At 33.6% G+C, this 19,097-nt stretch overlaps 1 protein-coding gene across 8 annotated transcripts in view; it reads left to right on the top strand.

Annotated features, from left to right (window-relative positions):
- Positions 1-1,088: 1,088 nt before the first annotated feature.
- LOC136043068 (uncharacterized) overlaps positions 1,089-19,097 on the top strand; it is a 65,248-nt gene continuing 47,239 nt past the window's right edge. For 2 of the 8 annotated variants that reach the window (XM_065727989.1, XM_065727984.1), the window contains exons 1-3: positions 1,105-1,201; positions 6,190-6,368; positions 13,138-13,321. In XM_065727989.1, coding sequence (XP_065584061.1) covers positions 13,156-13,321 — 166 coding nt within the window. In that variant the 5' untranslated portion in view covers positions 1,105-1,201; positions 6,190-6,368; positions 13,138-13,155. Of the gene's footprint in view, positions 1,202-6,189; positions 6,369-8,799; positions 8,899-13,137; positions 13,322-19,097 lie in introns of those variants that run through there. The other 6 variants (XM_065727986.1, XM_065727985.1, XM_065727992.1 and 3 more) reach the window with 6 other exon arrangements.

The following is a 19,097-nucleotide window of genomic DNA, read 5'->3' as shown; positions in this document are numbered from 1 at the left end:
GAAGATCGCATAATGAAAGAAAAATTAAAAGATTTTGTTGGAATTCATTTTCTTTAAAAATACCTTGTTATTGAACCCATGAATTCTTTTGGTTTTTCTTCGAAGTGTTTGCAGATATTCTGGTGTCACGTCAAGGCTACCTAGCGGATCTATTGAAAGTCTATAGCCGAGTTAAGGCAAGAGAAAGTCACTACTGAATGATAGATAAAATGAGTAGCTTTATTATCAAAAATACCAGCCAAAAATGTCGAAGTGAGCTTCCAGAAGAGTTTAGACAAAAAGTATCTTGATCATCAATAGGATTCTCGGATGTGGTTTAAAAATTACTTTATTTTCTTTCAAATTCAAATATCTCAATCATTTATTAGGTCTGTCTTCTTGTCAGAAATATTTGGGATTCATATACGTCTTAAATCTAGTACAAGTGTCGGATTGTTTTTCTTTATATAAACCACAAGAATGGGATTCAAGGAGAGTTTTCGAAGAGTGGTAAACAATTCCTGACAGTGATTTCCCCGAAAGTGAGATAGTAGAATTTTGGCTGCTATTAGCTGAAACAACAGCAGCAATTGACACTTTTTGATTTTCTCAAATTTCACATGAAATTCGTTACTTATTAAGCTTAGAATTTTGGAACGCGATTATCAGGGACGTTTTTAGCGTTGCCAAAAACGCACAAACGGACATAAGCAACAAACTGAAAACCGCTACTTTGAGGTCTTCGCTAAAAGATAAACTAGGCTTGAAGAGAGTGAAGCCGGAAGCTTTTGTCATTGTTTTCCGTCAAAAGTCTTTTCAAAAAAGTAAAGAACTTAAAGCATGAGTTTTAGTCGATGAGCTTGAGAATTAATTTTATTATATTCATTTTTATCACTATCGACAGTTTATGTTCTTTTTGCTTCCAAAGAAATAAGTGAACTTTTGCTTCAGGCTTTGAAATTTTGAAGTTGTCAATCGGCTACACTCTTCCATCTAATTGATTTCAGATTTGATTTAAGAGGTGAAGCGATACCAATAAACTAAACGTGTTTTTTTTACCAGGAAAGAAAACTAAACGGTTTGCGGTCATAAAGAAAAATGTCATATTCTTCAGTTCAACATGATTTTTATGATTTTTACCCCAGCAGATTTTTTGTTTCCTTACTTAGAAACACTGGTCAACATTTTTGAAAATCATACATGTGATTAGACGGTTTAATGAGTAGCCTAGCCTATTTTTCTTTTGTTTGAGTCATTTTGTTGTTTTTTAGGTTATGGTAAAAATGTAGTAACACTAACTTATGAGTGGTGGGCTATTAGTTCAGGCTTGTTTAGGCGATGAGATACAGTATTAGCTGTCTTGAGGGTGGTAATGAGAAAGAGTAGGCTAACTGTCTTCCATGAGGTAAGCTTTGTATTTATTTAGTAATCAACTACTCCTGAAGAAAACAAGTTGAACAGCTTAAAGTACAGTAAAATTCTAGCTTAGTAGCTTTTTGTAATCTTAGAAATTAGGGTAGTTGAGTTAGGTAAATAAAACATTCAGGAATGCATCCATAGCCTTAGTAATGTCATGGGAAAAAATTGTTAAGCAATCATCTTACTCTGTCTCCTCCAGAGAACACCAACCTTGCTAAACTTTAACAATCTTTATGTAATTAAAATAAAACCTTAAAAAATATATCTTCAATTCAAATGAGGCCTAAAGAAATGTGCTATGAGCCTCTACTTTTGCTCAGTCCCAATTTATAAGGTTCTAAAGATCTTATAGGCTAAATCACAGGCAGCACAATAGCACTGCCTAAGCAACTTTTAGGGAATGTTACAAATGAGTATTGAATTAAATGAAAACACACTAGCCTATCTCCATGCAGGATGTCATAATGGTAAGTCTCAGGAATGGCATAGGGTATGCAGTTAGAAATGTCAGGGAATGACCAATTGACTATAATGCAATCTTTACATGCTACTACTGCTAAGACTAAGGGTATAAAGGTTAAAATTATATGAAATATTGAGGTGGTATTTCAATTAAATCAAAACACAGCTTGCATATACTGGTTGTCAAAAGGGGATAAGTTATCAGAAATATCTTAGGAATGTATCAGAGTATTAAGTTGAAACTTATAGAGCATATAATAAGGGATGTTGAACTGATCAAAAGGCAATTTTTGCATTCCACTACTATTTTCTTTTACTGCTACTATTGCTACTGATGATTGTACTGCTACTACTACAAAAACTAAGGGTACTAATTTGTGAATTCAGTGAATATTGAACTACTGTGTCCATATAGGTTGCCAAAAGGGTGTATCAGCTGTATCTCAACAACAGATTAGACCACTAAGTTAAAACTTTCAGAGGATGTTGAACTAATCAATAGACACTATGTCCACATTACTATCACTGGGTAGTGGTAGTGTTTCTACTACATACTACTACTAGTGCTATTATTATTGCTTCTATTATTGAGGGTAATGGCATTAAGACAAAAGTTTAAGGAAATGTTGAGAGGAGGGAGGGGGCATTGTATCAGTGACAATTTCATAGTGTTTATGTATAATAAAGAGTCTTAAGGTTTCATTGATTTATTATTATTTTATTTTTTTTTAGAGATGCTTCACCTGAAGGGTTGGTTATATAACCTTCAGAAAAAGCTCATTCAATTGGAAATTGTAGTTCTCTTTTTAAGAGCCAAAAGTGATTTAAGGGCAACCAGCCCATCCCTTCTCATGCCCTGTTTTCCTAAATATTTTCAATCAAAATTTTGAGACAGCTGTATTATTCAGAATAGTCTATAGATCAAATAAGAATGCCTTTAAGTTTGACAATCCTTCCTCCACCCCTAACCTGCAGGGCAAGGACTGTAAGTTTTGCAAACTGCCCACTGTTAACATATAATGTTTTTATGGAAGGGGTGGTAGTAAAAACTTTAAAGGAGGCTCATTCAGTGGGAAACAAAGTTCTATTCTCTTTTCATAAATCAAAAGTGATTGGAGGGCAACCCCTTACCCTGCACCCTTTTCTGCCCAAATATATCCAATCAAAATTTTGAGATTGCTATTTTTTTCAAAATAGGACAAAAATTAAACAAATATGCTTTTGGAGTTGAACCACAGAGTAAGAGCTGTAAGATATGCAAGTTGATAATTGTTAACATATAATGTTTTTAAGAAAGGGGTGATTACATAAACCTTTGAAGGGATTATTTGGTTAGAAAATGAAAGTTTTAGTGCATCTTTTAAAAGTCATAAGCAATCTGAGGGCAACCAACCCCTCCATTCCCTTTTTTTCTCCAAATGTGTTATATCAAAATTTTGATGTGACTATTTTGTTCAAAATAGTTCATAGGTCAAATAACTATGCCTCCAGGGTTGACACCCCCCAGCCTCCTGGGCAAAGGCTATAAGTTATGCAAGTTGCCTACTCTTAACATGTGAAGATTTTTAATGGAAAAGAGCATGTTTGATCCTGAATAGTAAGGTAAAACTTCAAGGAAATGTTGAGAGGGATGCTGAAAACAGTTAAAACCCCCTATTTACAATCATTTAAAGGGGTAATATTGGATTCTGGGTGTATTCAAAAGCCTAAGGGCATTAAGGGTAAACTTTGGAGAATATTGAGGGATGTGTTATACTAAATCAAAATGCACTAGTGCATCCAGTTTATCAAAAAAGAGGATTTACAATATTTTAAGAATGCCTGAAACTTCCAGTAAATATTGAGGGGGATATTGAAAAGTGGTTGTAGAGCCCAAGTCCCTCTTATTTCCATTTTAGTTGCCCTCCCTCCAAAAATATTTGATTGGAATTTGAAATAGACATCTTGTTCATAATAGTCACAAAACTCAAACAATTATCAAGCCATTTGTGGTAACAACCCTTAGTAAGGAGTGAGCCAGCTCAATTGTAACCAAAAGTCCAAAAAACAGAATTTTGATACCAAAGCATACATCAAATGAATCATATTTTTATGCTGATTTTAAGTATATGTTTCATCAAATTTAGTCTTACTCATCAAAAGCTACAAACCTGAGAAAATGCCTCATTTTCAAAAAAGGGGGAAACACCTCCCAAAACTCATAGATTCTTAATGAAAATCACATCATCAGATTTAGGGTTTCAGAAAGTTTCAAGCTCCTATCTGCAAAAATCTGAAATTTTGTATTTTTTTTGCCTGAAGAAAGATTGCAGATATGTGTTCATTTGTTTATCTGTTTTTTTTTTCAGGGGTGATTATATTGTTCCAGTGGTCCTAGAATGTCGTGAGAGGGCTCATTCTGAGAGAAATTAAAAGTTTTAGTGCCCTTTTTAAGTGACCAAAAAAATTGGAGTGCAACTAGGTTTCCTCCCATGCATTTTTTCCCAAAGTCATCAGATCAAAATTTCAAGATAGCCATTTTGTTCAGCAAAGTAAAAAAATCTAATCTTTGAGGACAACTTAATCCCCCACAGTCTCCAAGGGAAGCACTGCAAGTTATGAACTTTGCCCATTGTTTACATATAGTATTGGTTATTGGGAAGTATACAGACATCTTCAGGGGAGATTTTTTCTGGTAGTGAGGAGGGGGTTATGTGAGAGGAACTTTCCATGGAGGAATTTATCATGAAGGAAGAGAATTTCCATGAAGGGGCACTGGATTTTTCATCATTATTTAAAAAAGTGAGAAATTAAAAAAAAAAACAATTTTTTTCAACACAAAGTAACGAGTAACATTAAAGCTTAAAACAAAGAGAAATCATTATGTATATGAGAGGTTTTGTCCCCTTTTCAATACTTAATATTCACACTAAAATATTTTTAGTAATTTCAAAAGAGTTATTTATTCTAATTAAACAGGCTCTGTGATTTGGGGGTCATTCCTAAAGAATTGGAACGAAATTCGAACTGTAGTGTAAAGAGCTAGGTATTGACAAGGGGGAAAACCCCTCATATACATATTAAAAATATACAGGTATGGAAATTTATTCTGTAAGTTAATTTGTAAATTTATTACTAATTAAAAACATTCTTAAAATAAAATTAAAGCTCTAGTGGAATTTTTAAGTAACCAAAAAAACTGGAGGGCAACTGGGCCCCCTCCCCTGTCCCTTTTCCTCAAAATCGTCTGACCAAAACTTTGAGAAAGACATTTAGCCAGAAAAAGTAAAATTAATATGCAAATTTCGTTTTAATCATTCTTGTACACTGAGCCAAAATCAAAACCTGCATTAACTTAAAAACATTCAGAAATCAAATAGAAAAAACAAGTTTTTTCAAATGAAAGTAAGGAGCAACATTAAAACTTATAACAAACAGAAATTTTTACATATATGAGGGGTTTGTTCCTTCCTGAATACCTCATTCCTTATGCTAAAGTAGTTTTAGCAGTATCAAATGAGCTATTTATCATAATTAAATGGCCTTTGTGATTAAGGGGTCATTCTTAAAAAATGGAACAAAATAAAACTTTAGTGTAGAGAGCAAGGTATTGACGAGGAGCAAACCCCTCATATACATAATAAAAATATATGAATATAGAAGTTCATTACATAAGTTTATTTTGTAAGTTGCATATATTCATTGCTAATAAAAATGTTTGTAAATAAAATGAAAAGTTCTAGTGGCCTTTTAAACTGACCAAAAAATTAGAGGGCAGCTAGGCCCCCTTTCCCGCCCCCTTTTCTCTCAAACTGTCTGATCAAAACTTTAGGAAAGCCATCTAGCCAAAAAGAGTAAAATTAATATTTAAATTTCGTTTTAATTATTCATGTATATTGAGCCAAAATCAAAACCTAAATTAATTCAAAAATGTTCAGAAATTACATAAAAAACAAGTTTTTTTAACGGAAAGTAAAGAGCAACATTAAAACTAAAATGAACAGAAATTATTCCATACATGAAAGGGGCTGTCCCCTCCTCAATGCCTTGCTCTTTACAGTAAAGTTTGACTATTTCTCACAACTTTTCTCTATAAAACAATAAAATACTTTAGTGTAGAGAGCAGGGTGTTGAGGAGGGGACAACCCCTTTCATATACAGAATAATTTCTGTTTGTTCTAAGTTTTAATGTTGATAAGTTTTAAATTTTGACTCTTTCTCACAACTCTACTGTTTAAAACAATAGAACACTTTAGTGTAAAGAGCAGGGTATTAAGGAGGGGACAGCCCTTTTCATATACAGAATAGTTTCTGTTCATTTTAAGTTTCAATGTCACTCCTTACTTTCAGGTAAAAAAATACTTGTGTTCTTTGTTTAATTCATATGGAGATGACATGTCCTCAGGGCTGCCACAAAGTCACTCAAATTCATTGAGGATCCCTGTTGGTCCCTTAAACTGATAAAGGCTCTCAAAGTTTCTTTTCTTGCTTTGGTCTAAAGCTCTGTATTCTGAAGGCTACCAATACCTGTGAGTATATGGTTTTCAGTATTTTGTTTTTGATTGAGATTCATGGAACCTATTTTGGCTTGTCTAAGAAAGACAAAACTTGTTGTTACATAGGCTACAGCATTACTGTCCGGATAGAGCTGATGGACTAGTCATGAAAAAGAGTGACCCCCTTTGCCTCTGGAGTCAATAGGCTAGGAGGTGGGTGTCACTTTGTTGCACACAGAGAAAAAAAAAGAAGAAAATGGCTCAAAGTACAAAATACAAAGGAAGCAGTATCAAAACCAGGTTTCTTCACGCGATTTCTAGCTTACATACTTTTCTTGAACTATTAGACTACTTTCTAGTGCCTCCTTTCTTTATTTGAATACATTTGTGATAATAGCCTATATATTTTTCTACTAACTCCTTTTCTTTTTTTAAAGTTTAGTTTTGAAGTTTCAGTTTAAATTAGAATGGGAAAGGGCAAATTTTGGGAGACTTTGGCGGAAGAGAAAGATGCAACAGGGCATCAAATGAAAGAGTAATGTAGAGCCATTCCGGGAGATATGTTCTCTTTCTATGACTCTTTCTGCTACACATTGATTGTCTGCCATACAGGCTCCTACACTTTACTGCAGAATACCAGAACAGCTGAACATGAGAAGAATGTTACCATAAAGCTAATGCCAAATCAGCTTTATCTCTTGGCAGTATCTTCCATGAAGAGCAACAAACCAGCACAACTGCCCATGCACCTAGGTGCTTGCATAGCATGGGATGAAACAACAGTTGCAGAAATTACATGGGCTCTGAAGATGATTGAGTCTGACTATTCTGGGAAATCTGCAGAAAGAATAGCAGATGTACATGGAAAAATGTTCTAAGATACAATGATCAAGAACTTTTGTCTTGGCCAGAAGGTGACCCTTGATGAAGTTGGTAGAAAGCAGTTGCTGAAAGCTTGAACTTTTCTGCATCCAATGAAGTTTTAAAGCCAGTTTCTGTTCACAGTTTTATTATATCTTCCCAGGAAGTTACCCATCACGATGCAAAAAGCATGTTAGTTGACAAGTTTAAGCTAGTCCAGTTATCCGGTCTATCATCAGAGCCAGGAAGGATTGACAACAATGGAACAACTTGACCCAGGGAGGAAAATATCCAAACTTGTCTGAAGTTACAAGCACTCTTGAGTGCAACAACCTGAACTAGTTAGTAAATTCTGAAAGCTTTAGTTGCCAACTGCACATCAAAAATCAGAAGTTGGTAAATCAAAAATTACCAAGTAGTTCAGTTTTATATTCAGTCAGCAATCAAAACACTCGGAATTTACCAACTAATTGAGTTTGTTATACTCTAAAGTGCTTTTATTAGTTTTTTTTTATTAACACTTGGCAACTGAAAAACTCGGAATTTACCAACTAGCGGATTTTTTGTACTCAAAAATGCTTTTATTAAATTTTTTGATGCTCAGTCAACAACTAAAAGAGTCAGTAATTACCAGCTAGCTGAGTTTGTAGTATTCAAAAGTGTATTTAAATTTTCTGCTTTGTAGTCAGCAACTAAAACACTTGGAATTTACCAACTAGTTGATTTTGTTGTACTCAAAAGTGCTTTTATTAAAATTTTTGGTGTGCCGTCAGCAACTAAAAGACTTGGAATTTACCAACTAGCCAAGTTTGTTGTACTGGAAGTGTTTTCGTTAATTTTTTTGATATGCAGTCGGTAACTAAAACATTCGGAATTTACCAACTAGTTCAGTTTGTTGCACTCAAAGTGCTTTTATTAAATTTTTTGATATTTTGTCATCAAGTAGAATATTCGGAATTTACCAACTAATTGAGTTTGTTGTACTAAAAAGTGCTTTTATTAGTTTTTGTTATGCTCAATCATAAACTAAAATACTCAGAATTTACCAACTAGCTGAGATTATTGTACTTAAAAGTGCTTTTATGAAATTTCTGAGTAAAAAACCCTGTTCATACACCTCTGACCATTATAAAAAGGTCTGTTTAAATTTTTTGTTACTCCTTAACTCAGTTCTAATGAAAATCTAAGACCAAATTAATATATTAAAATAGATTTATTGCAATTATCAAAGCCAAAACATTCTTATAAGTGCCATCAGTAATAAGATCTAGCATAAATTGATAAACTGGAGTTCTTCCAGAACGATGATGAATTTTTGTATGGCCTATTTCTTTTATATGATTTTTTTCTCTGATTTCTAAAAGAATATAAAGAATTTCTGTAGGGGGACTGCTTTTCTTGATGTTTTATTTTGCTCTTCTTGATCCATTTCTAGTGTACTGTACATCCCTTTCCTATACCTTCCTTGACATGTTAAGCCTTTTTTGGGGTGGTAAGAGTGCCCTTTCTTCCACTACTTTCTTACTTGACCAATCTAAAACTGTGTTTTTTCCATTCTACTTGATTTCATTTCATTTAACTTTTTTTTACTCATCCCTTTCAGATTTTCCTCATCTATTCCAATTTCCACCTGTTCGAAGTTGACTGCATTAGACGCATAGGAATCGATGAGATAATAATGGCCTTCACATATGCTACAATTGTAAAAAAAGGATATTTTTTTTCAATATTTTCATCTATCATACCTTTGAAACTAGTAGGGTGATGGCTTCTGGGAACAGGCTTTCTGAAATGTGTCCCTGTAGTGACGTTAGATTCTCCCGAAATATAGAAAAAAACCTGAAAATTCCTGTTCCTGTGTTGTGTTTGACTGGTGGAGGGGTGATACACATAGAGTAGGGCTTAACCTATGATCTATGACTATTCTAAAAATAAAGACTGGTTAAGCTCAAAGATGTTTATTGCTTAAACATAATCCAACTGAATCGTTTTTAAATACACATATTTACATAAAAGATAATACTTAAAGTTCACAATCATACATCCACAAACGGCATCTCATGATATAGCATATTTTTTAGTGTGTTGTATACGGCTAGCATGGTCAGGTATGTCCCTTGGTATCCACTGCGCGAAGAACCCAACTTCATCTTCGGGGCGGTTGTACCCTTCAAATTTTTGACATTTAAATTCCTCTAAATTGAAAAGTGGTCTTTTGGGGTCACAATTTTTGATTAAAAGTTTATCTGTAGGCGCATTACTCTTTACGTACTGCGCTTTTATCACTGCGCCAGTGATAACAGTAAATTTTTTCATGTTCCACTGTCAATAACAAAATGTACATATAATGTAACACCACAAGATGATTTTTTCAAGCCAATAAATTCAGTGTCATGTATTCCAATCATTTTGGAAGTTATTGATGTAGCTTTTCCTTTTTTTATTTTTTTTTCGTTTTTAGTTTTTCTTTTTTATAGTTTTTTCTTTTTTTTAGTTTCATCTTTTTATTTTTCTTTTTTTTAGTTTTTTTGCTTTTTAGTTTTTTACCTGTTTTATTTTTTTTTTAATTTTTCTTTTTCTATTTTTTCTTTTTCTTTACTTTTTTTCTGTCTTTTCTTTTATTTTTTTTATCTTTTAGTTTTTTTCTCTATTTTAGTTTTTCTTTTATTTTTTTTGTTTTTCTTTTTAGTTTTTTAGTTCTTTTATTTTTTCATTTTTTTTTCAGTTTTATTTACAGAAGATATTTTTTCATTCTTTAATTGGAGTAAAGCCAAGACAGATAGTCTCAGTGAGAGGCAAAGCTGGAATATACGTTTTTCAGAATTGTATAAAAATCATGTCGTTTCATTTGTTGATAAATAAAAAAAACAAGTTTTTTCAACTGAAAGTAAGGAGTGACATCAAAACTTAAAACGCACAGAAATTACTTTGTATATGAAAGAGGCTGCTTCCTCATCAACGCCCCGCTCTTTACGCTAAAGTTTGACTCTTTCTCTCAATTCTTCTTTCTAAAACAGTAAAAAAACTTTAGCGTAAAGAGCGGGGCGTTGATGAGGAAGCAGCCTCTTTCATATACAAAGTAATTTCTGTGCGTTTTAAGTTTTGATGTCACTCCTTACTTTCAGTTGAAAAAACTTGTTTTTTTTATTTAATTTCTGAACGTTTTTGAATCAATGCATGTTTTGATTTTGGCTCTCCGCAGAGGAATGATCAAAACGAAATTTGCATATTTTTTTTTTGGCTCAATGGCTTTCTCATAATTTTGATCGAATGATTTTGAGAAAAAAAGAGCGGGGGACGAAGCCTAGTTGCCCCCCGATTTTTTGGTTAATTAAAAAGGCAACTAGAACTTTTAATTTTTTACGAATCTTTTTATTGGTAAAAGATTTACGTAACTTATAAATTAGCTTACGTAAAGAACTTTTGTATTCTCATGTTTTTATTACATATATGAGGGGATTCGCCCCATCGTCAGTACCTCGCTCTTTACACGAAAGCTTAAATTTTATCCCAATTCATTAAGAATGACCCCCTGAATCACAAAAGCCGTAGAATAAGTAGTTGAAATTACCGAAAATACTTTAGCGTAAAGAGCGAGGTATTAGAAGGAGGTGAGCCCCTCATATGGGTAATAATTTCTGTTTGTTTTAAGTTTTATTGCTGTTCCTTACTTCCAGCTGAAAAAGCTTTTTCAGTTTTATTTTTTAATTGTTTTTTTTTTAATAATGCTAGTAAATCCTGCTCTCCCTTCATGGAAATTTTCTTCTCCCATTACAAATTCTCGAAGGAAAGTTCCCCCAGCATATCCCCCTCTTCTCAACCCCTCCCCCAAACCAAAAAAATCCTCCTGAAAACGCCTGTATACTTCCCAATAACCATTACAATATGTAAGCACAGGTCAAAGTTTGTAACTTGTTGCCCCTCCCACGGGGACTGTGGGGGAGTAAGTCGTCCCCAAAGACATAGTTATAAGGTTTTTTGACTACGCTGAATAAAATGGCTATCTCAGAATTTTGATCCGTTGACTTTGGGAAAATAATTAGCGTGGGAGGGGGCCTAGGTGCCCTCCAATTTTTTTGGTCACTTAAAAAGGGCACTAGAACTTTTCATTTCCGTTAGAATGAGCCCTCTTGCAACATTCTAGGACAACTGGGTCGATACGATCACCCCTGGGGAAAAGAAAAAAAAAACAAAAAAACAAAAAAACAAAAAAACAAATAAACACGCATCCGTGATCTGCCTTCTGGCAAAAAATGCAAAATTCCACATTTTTGTAGATAGGAGCTCGAAACTTCTACAGTAGGGTTCTCTGATACGCTGAATCTGATGGTGTGATTTTCGTTAAGATTCTATGACTTTTAGGGGGCGTTTCCCCCTATTTTCTAAAATAACGCAAATTTTCTCAGGCTCGTAACTTTTGATGGGTAAGACTAAACTTGATGAAACTTATATATTTAAAACCAGCATTAAAATGCGATTCTTTTGATGTAGCTATTGGTATCAAAATTCCATTTTTTAGAGTTTTGGTTACTATTGAGCCGGGTCGCTCCTTACTACAGTTCGTTACCACGAACTGTTTGATAGAAAGTCTATCATCCATCATAGGGCGAAATTAAGGTAGATAGGCATAGAGAAAAGGTAATTCAAATGTTTTCTGCATTAGTGGGAAAAAAAAATCCCAGTGGGGATGACCGGGATTTTTTGGCTCACTCATGACAGACAATATCCACTGGACTTGCAAGCCAAACAGGGGACAGGCATGATATATTCTTGAGCATTTATCAGTAATTTGTTCAGAAAGCTGGCACACTAGCATTTTTGACTGATAAAAACGATCTCGTAAGGTCAAGACTGTCACAAAGATTCGTCTGTTCACCAGGAATTTTGAACCTACGGTCCTTTGAGATCAGGAGAGGGATTATTGGGTTTTGGAGTTCTAACAATGGCTAGATTGTATAAATCAGAATAACCAGGAAAAAGTGCAAAAGAATTTATTCAGTCAATCGTTCTGATTGGAGCTTACAGAGTGTCAATCAACTAAAACAAATAGAAAAAACTGTCATTTTTGTTGTCAATTTTAAATTGCTTAATTTTTTGAATCTTTGAATTTGTAATATGCTTGGAGGATGACCCCAAATGCGCAAATTCACTGTTGTTAAAAAGGATGCGTCGTTGGATGAACGACAACATGAACAATTATATGTCAGGAATTCCAGGACAATCAATATCAAATTCATGTACATATAAAAAATCAATTGAAGAAATGTCTGTCCAATAACCTGTATCATATAACCGGACAAGACCATTCTGAACAGCTAAAGCCAAAGACATGGAAAAAATGCCTTAGGTAAAGATGATGCTTAATGAATTTAATCCCAAGAACAGTTTTTACAGATGCTACAACTAGCCTAATGACGAATCGGAAGTGAAAATGAAGTACAACGAAATCCGCGGTTAGAAGGCAAGCGACAGTAATAATCACATGTATACGAACCTATCATATACCAGTACGAGGGATCAGGCGAAGCTCGGTTTCCTGCTACCACAATGTAGAAGCATAATCAGCAGGCCTGTTTTGCAGTTTAGGCTATAGATTAGAGCTTCCGCCAATCTCTTAGGATATTTTCAACCTTTGTCTTTTATATTTTTGTAGGCCTGGTGTAGTGATGTTCCGCATTACACAGAAATGTATTTTGAAAGATATATGAATGATGTTTTGCATTACAGAGAAATGATTACACTCATTAGAAATCCTGCAAATACAGCTTTGTTGTAAAAGTTTGTGACTATCCTGTGCAATGAAAAAGTCACTAAACCACATTGACTTTTGCCAAGGGTCAAGTGATTTTTCGTTTACTTTATATGGGTGAATACATAGACAATTATTTCTTATCACTTGTTCATCATTTTTTTTGGCGATTACAATGCGTTGATCTTTCAGATTCAAACAAGCTGAACAATGATCTGTTGTAGAATTTACCGGCTTTTGATGCTCCCATCATTCAAGAAAGTACAGAGAAGACAAATATTTCAGGTGATTGGCACCGAAAAGTTTAGCAACTTGCCACCTGAGCTTGTAAAGCAGTTTGGACCAGAAAAAATTGCATACTTGAAAAAAGCATTTGGTGAATAGTTGACTAAATTTATTTGCTACTATTATTATTATCATTACTTTTGTTTTCTGTCGGATAGGGCGAGTTGGAGTATCTTGGCTATTAACTACCATTTTTTTTCCTATTTTCTGACGCTCACATCTTTTTTGTCATTTCATATTTAAAATTTTTCTCATTTTGTGATAGTAAAATATTGTGTCCGTAAAATCTCTTAGATTATTTCTGAACCTTAATTTCTTTTTAAACCCAATTGGGTCAAACTAATAATCCAAACCCATGTAAGAATATATCCAAATTATTCCAGGGTTACTTTGGGTATGCGTGATTTTTCTCTGTAAAAATGTACTATTAACCTTTTAGTAACCCAAGTTGCCCCTTCCTCAGTTTATTTGAGTAGGTATATTCACAAAAAATCATTTCTATTTCTCAATTTTTCTGTTTGTACAACTTAAACTTGTGGATGTTACAGTAAAGTAAATAAAGCTTTATTGAAGAATAAGCTGTCGGAAGGTACTTTAAGCAAAATATTATTTGTCTGCAACTTCAACAAAAATACAAACCCTGCAATAATAATCTTATGAAAAATAATTGCAGTTTTAATTTGTAACTATTGGAGAAAAACAGCCTCGGTCAGTTAATACTAAATTGCCAAGACGAGGCAAATTTATTTTACTTAGCCTGTTAAAAGCAAAAAATGTGTTTTTCCTCATTAATTTGACTTAAAATATTCTTCCATGACAATAAGGAATGTGATAACTTTATAAATTTGACCTTCATCAGTCTAATTGATATCATTTGAATCTGGGAAAATATACTAGTTCCCTTTACCCTTGCATTTAGTCACGAACTTCACAGAATATCGCTCAGGATTGCGAGTTAACTAAGATTTTAGGTGGAGAACTGGTGCTGTATTTGTATTTGCTTCGCCAGTTTCTTTGTTTTCTTCAGTAGGAATATCTTCTTTTTCTTCAGTAGGAATTTCGTCGTTTTCTTCTTTTCTTTCGTTATCTCCTGAAATTGTTCTTGGATTTTTCGTATTCCATTGTTCTCTGTCTTCTTTCGGTTGTTTTTCGACCTCATCAAATGCAATAATATCTCTCATGGTGGCTTATACTTTTCGTTATTTTGACCTGTAGCTTCAAAGTGTTGCTAGAGCATGAGGCAGGAGTCTCTTCTGGTTACAGAGTATTAGTAATAGAATTTCTCAGTTTTCCTTAGGATTTCGAAAAAAACAGCTGGATTTATTATTTATAATAATAGTAATATACTGCAATAAAAAGGCCTTCGCCGATTCAAGTAAGCATTTTTGTTGATTCAATAGCTTCACCCTTCAAAGCATTTAATTCACTGGATACAGAACTAAACCCTTGACTCTACCTATAACCTGTTCAGATTCAATTGGATGGTTAATTATCTTCTTCAAAAAACTTGGAAACAAAGCTTGTTGAATGTAAATGAGACAAGTCTCTGTATACCGTGCTTTCACTGGTGATTCTTATAGAGAAAAACACCAGAATCTAATTATCAGACTAAGAAGAATGGTTGCATCTTCTCTCGCTGCATGAGTCACATTGTATGTCAAATGACAACCATGCCCATCAAAACTTATAGGCATTGTTTCATCAATGTTCTTTCCTTGATTAATAAACGAATAGAACCACTTTTCAAAAATTTAATCCTGCATACTGAATGATTTTGTTGCGCCACATAGGACACCAGAAAGTCCATCACGCATCCACGTGACCCATAAATATCCTTCTCCTTTGTAAATGACACAGGGTAGATAATGTCCATCAGCAGCACTAGCTGGAAACCACAAACTGTAATACAACTTTTCTGCGCCACCTTGACTGTGTAAGCATTTCTGGCTATTTTCGGTACATACATTTTACCTTATGCAGGGTCAATGCCCATACCTGCTTCGTTTTTGCTATCAATTCTTTCTAGTTTCCCTGGCAAGTCGTTGTCTTTAGTGTTGCTTTCAATAGGCATATAATGTGAAGTATTCTACTAGCGATTGGTTATGTTAGAAGCTTTGATTTACGCCTTCACCACTGCTTGTGCTATCATTTTCAACGATGAAACCGTATCAAGGAATACCATCTTTTAATCTTGTTATTATCCATACGGGCATAACGTAACTCGCTGTCATACATTTTACGTGATTTCTGTCCATGGGAAAGGCACGTTCAGAAATAAAAATAGCTGCTCCTACTATAGATCTTTATGGGAGCCCTATCCCTTCGAATCCCGATCTCAACAATGGATATTTCCATTGTTTTGTGACAAATTTTTTATCTTCCTACTTCTGTATATGAATAAATGTTGGTGTGTCAGCTTCTGAAAGTTTCATATGGGATTTAAAACTGCTATGCTGCTATGTATACAGTCATCCCGCAGTATCTTTTATTCAAAAGGTCAGTTGAATCTTAACAGGAGGTTTATTTATCAAAATACGTAAAGATTTACCCTGAAATATTGAAAATATATATTATACCTAAATTCGCTCTCGGAAGTATACTCAAATTGCCCCACTTTTACGAATTGCAAATTACTTTTCAATGCTCTGCGATGTAAGATTCAAATTGACACTAATACAAAGTAGACCCTAGTAACATACTGCCTTTCAAATTTTATTCAAATGACACATCTGGATCACCTGATGGAAAGCCTTTACTTTCAGAAAGTTTTTATTTTAAGACCTAGTAAAATAAGGGAAGAAACTTTGCACTACTTGATAGCTTTGGTTAACCGTATTTGAGATTTATAAATATTACAACTACAATGACATTACTGCAGGTCAAACTGTCACATTGAACAGACATTATACCGAAACAAATTACCCCAACAATTTATAGGTTCAGTAATTATTACTTGTGATGCTGCCTAACATCTTCTCTGAAGTTATGGAAACTGCGATATATCTGAAGTATTCCTTTTACATTTTATTGTAAAAGTATTGGCTATTATTTTTTTTTCAATTTTGACTATTACGGAGCATGATTTCTTGTTTTTTATAAATTATTTTTGTTAAATTAGGATGTAATATACAAGTTTAACCGAGCCTCAATGTGGCAAGCCAAACTGCGCTTTTTTGTCAAAAAAAAAGAAATAAAATATTTTTTTCCATGATTATGTAATTAAAAACGAATTGAAATTCATTTTAAAAAAAAAATTGTTTTAAAAAATAGTAAAGAGCTCCATTTAGCCACAAATGAGCAGAGATAAAGTCAAATAATCTTCCAAACGCCCAACTACCACAAATCACTATTAATAAACAAATAAAACTCAAAACGAACATAAATTATAGTAAATAGCCGAGTTAAACTCAAAACTAGCAAAATTAACATGAGTGGGGCTGATGACCCCCACGCCTTTTCAAGACCAGAACATAATTTGCGCTTTATTGAAATCAAAATGCGTTTTGAATGTTTTCACTTTTTCACGAAACAAATTACCCCAACAATTTATATGTTCAGTAATTATTACTTGTGATGCTGCTTAACTTCTTCTCTGAAGCTATGGAAACTGCGATATATCTGAAGTATTCCTTTTACATTTTATTGTAAAAGTATATGCTATTATTTTTTTTTTCAATTTTGACTATTACGGAGCATGATTTCTTGTTTTTTATAAATTATTTTTGTTAAATTAGGATGCAAATATACAAGTTTAACCGAGCCTCAATGTGGCAAGCCTAACTGCGCTTTTTTGTCAAAAAGAAAGAAATAAAATATTGAAATTCAATATTGAAAAAACGAATTGAAATTCATTTTAAAAAAAACTTTGTTTGTTTTAAAAAATAGTAAAGAGCTCCATTTAGCCACAAATGAGCAGAGATAAAGTCCAATAATCTTCCAAACGCCCAACTACCACAAATCACTATTAATAAATAAATAAAACTCAAAACGAACATAAATTATAGTAAATAGCCGAGTTAAACTCAAAACTAGCAAAATTAACATGAGTGGGGCTGATGACCCCCACGCCTTTTCAAGACAAGAACATAATTTGCGCTTTATTGAAATCAAAATGCGTTTTGAATGTTTTCACTTTTTCACGAAACAAATTACCCCAACAATTTATATGTTCAGTATTTATTACTTGTGATGCTGCTTAACATCTTCTCTGAAGTTATGGAAACTGCGATACATTTGGAGTATTCCTTTTACACTTTATTGTAAAAGTATTGGCTATTATTTTTTTTTCGATTTTGACTATTATGGAACATGATTTCTTGGTTTATAAGTTATTCTTGTTAAATAATGATGCAAATGTGCAAGTTTAACCGAGCCTCAATGTGGCAAGCACAACTGTGGATTCTTGTAGAAAAAAACCCGAAAAGAAATAAAATATTTTTTTCAATGATTATGTAATTAAAAAACGAATTGAAATTCATTTTGAAAAAACTTTGTGTGTTTTAAAAAATAGTAAAGAGCTCCATTAAGCCACAAATGAGCAGAGATAAAGTCAAATAATCTTCAAAACGCCCAACTACCACAAATCACTATCAATAAATATATAAAACTAAAAAAACAAAACATAAATTACAGTAAATAGCCGGGTCAAACTCAAAACGAGCAAAATTAACACGAGTGGGGCTGATAATCTCCACGCCTTTTCAAGACTAGAACATAATATGCGCTTTATTGAAAACAAAATGTGTTTTGAATGTTTTCACTTTTTCACTGTAATAGATATAAAATTGTTAAAACTTTAAGGAATAAATATCAGTATATGCAAATAATTATTTTAACTAAACAGTTTTGTATAAACAACTGAAAAAATTCCTTTTTCCTTATATTCATATCTCAAAAAGAAACTCGTTCTTAGATACAGTCATGGCTCTTGACGGCCCCACCACGTTACTACATACTATGATATAGAGGTAACACCCCCAAAGGGGTAGTAAAATTCCTATCACAAACTGAATTGATCATATTTAAAGACTCCAACCAAAGCTGATGTTTTTACCAACATCACTTATAAACTTGTTGTGTAATAAAAAAACATCAATATTTTGGGAGCTTATTCCTGTTCTTGCTTGGATTAGTGTTGAGACGCTTTCGCATAGTCTTATCACTAGAATTTAATTCCACAATATTTTGGGAGCTAAATGTGTCATGAGATATTACCATATCTAGTGTAGATATTAATATCACATACCATAGAATTAAAGTCTATCTAAGGAGGGAACTGTCAATTAAAATGGGCCTCTCAATTTTTTTGAATATATTTGCTGTGTAATTTTTACCCTAATTTTAAGGTTGTTATCAATTGTTGTCCGAGCCAGTACAAACACTCGGCGACGCAGCTAGTTCCTTTGGAATTAAGAATGCCAGTAAGATCAAGACGATGAGAGTAGCATGGCATACAGAGATAGATCCCCCTCACACCAAAATCACTATTCAAGGCGGAGTCGAATGGGTCTGTCAGTTCGTTTAATTAGGGGCGTGCTGACGTTCTCAAATGACTACTCAAAAGACAGGAATCAACGCCTGGCTCTTGCCTACTTGGGCTTCAAGTCACTGCGCTCTATTTGGAAAAATAAATACCTGTCTATAACGCTGAAGATACTACTTTATCGTGCTTCAGTGATTTCGGTTGCTACGTATGGAGCAGAGAAATGGACCCTACAAGCATCGACTTGTGGCTTTTGAAACTAAATCGTTCCGAAAGCTTGCTGGAACCACTTACCTGGATCGCATATCAAACGAAGGGCTACTGTTCTCTCTAAACTACTCTCAGACCACTATAAAGACCATCCAACTCCAACAGCTTTGATAGT

The sequence above is a fragment of the Artemia franciscana genome, unplaced genomic scaffold (genome assembly GCF_032884065.1).
Source record: "Artemia franciscana unplaced genomic scaffold, ASM3288406v1 Scaffold_289, whole genome shotgun sequence".
NCBI classification, from domain to species: domain Eukaryota; kingdom Metazoa; phylum Arthropoda; class Branchiopoda; order Anostraca; family Artemiidae; genus Artemia; species Artemia franciscana.
Note: the sequence above shows the minus strand (reverse complement) of the source record. Positions and strands in the feature narration are given on the sequence as shown.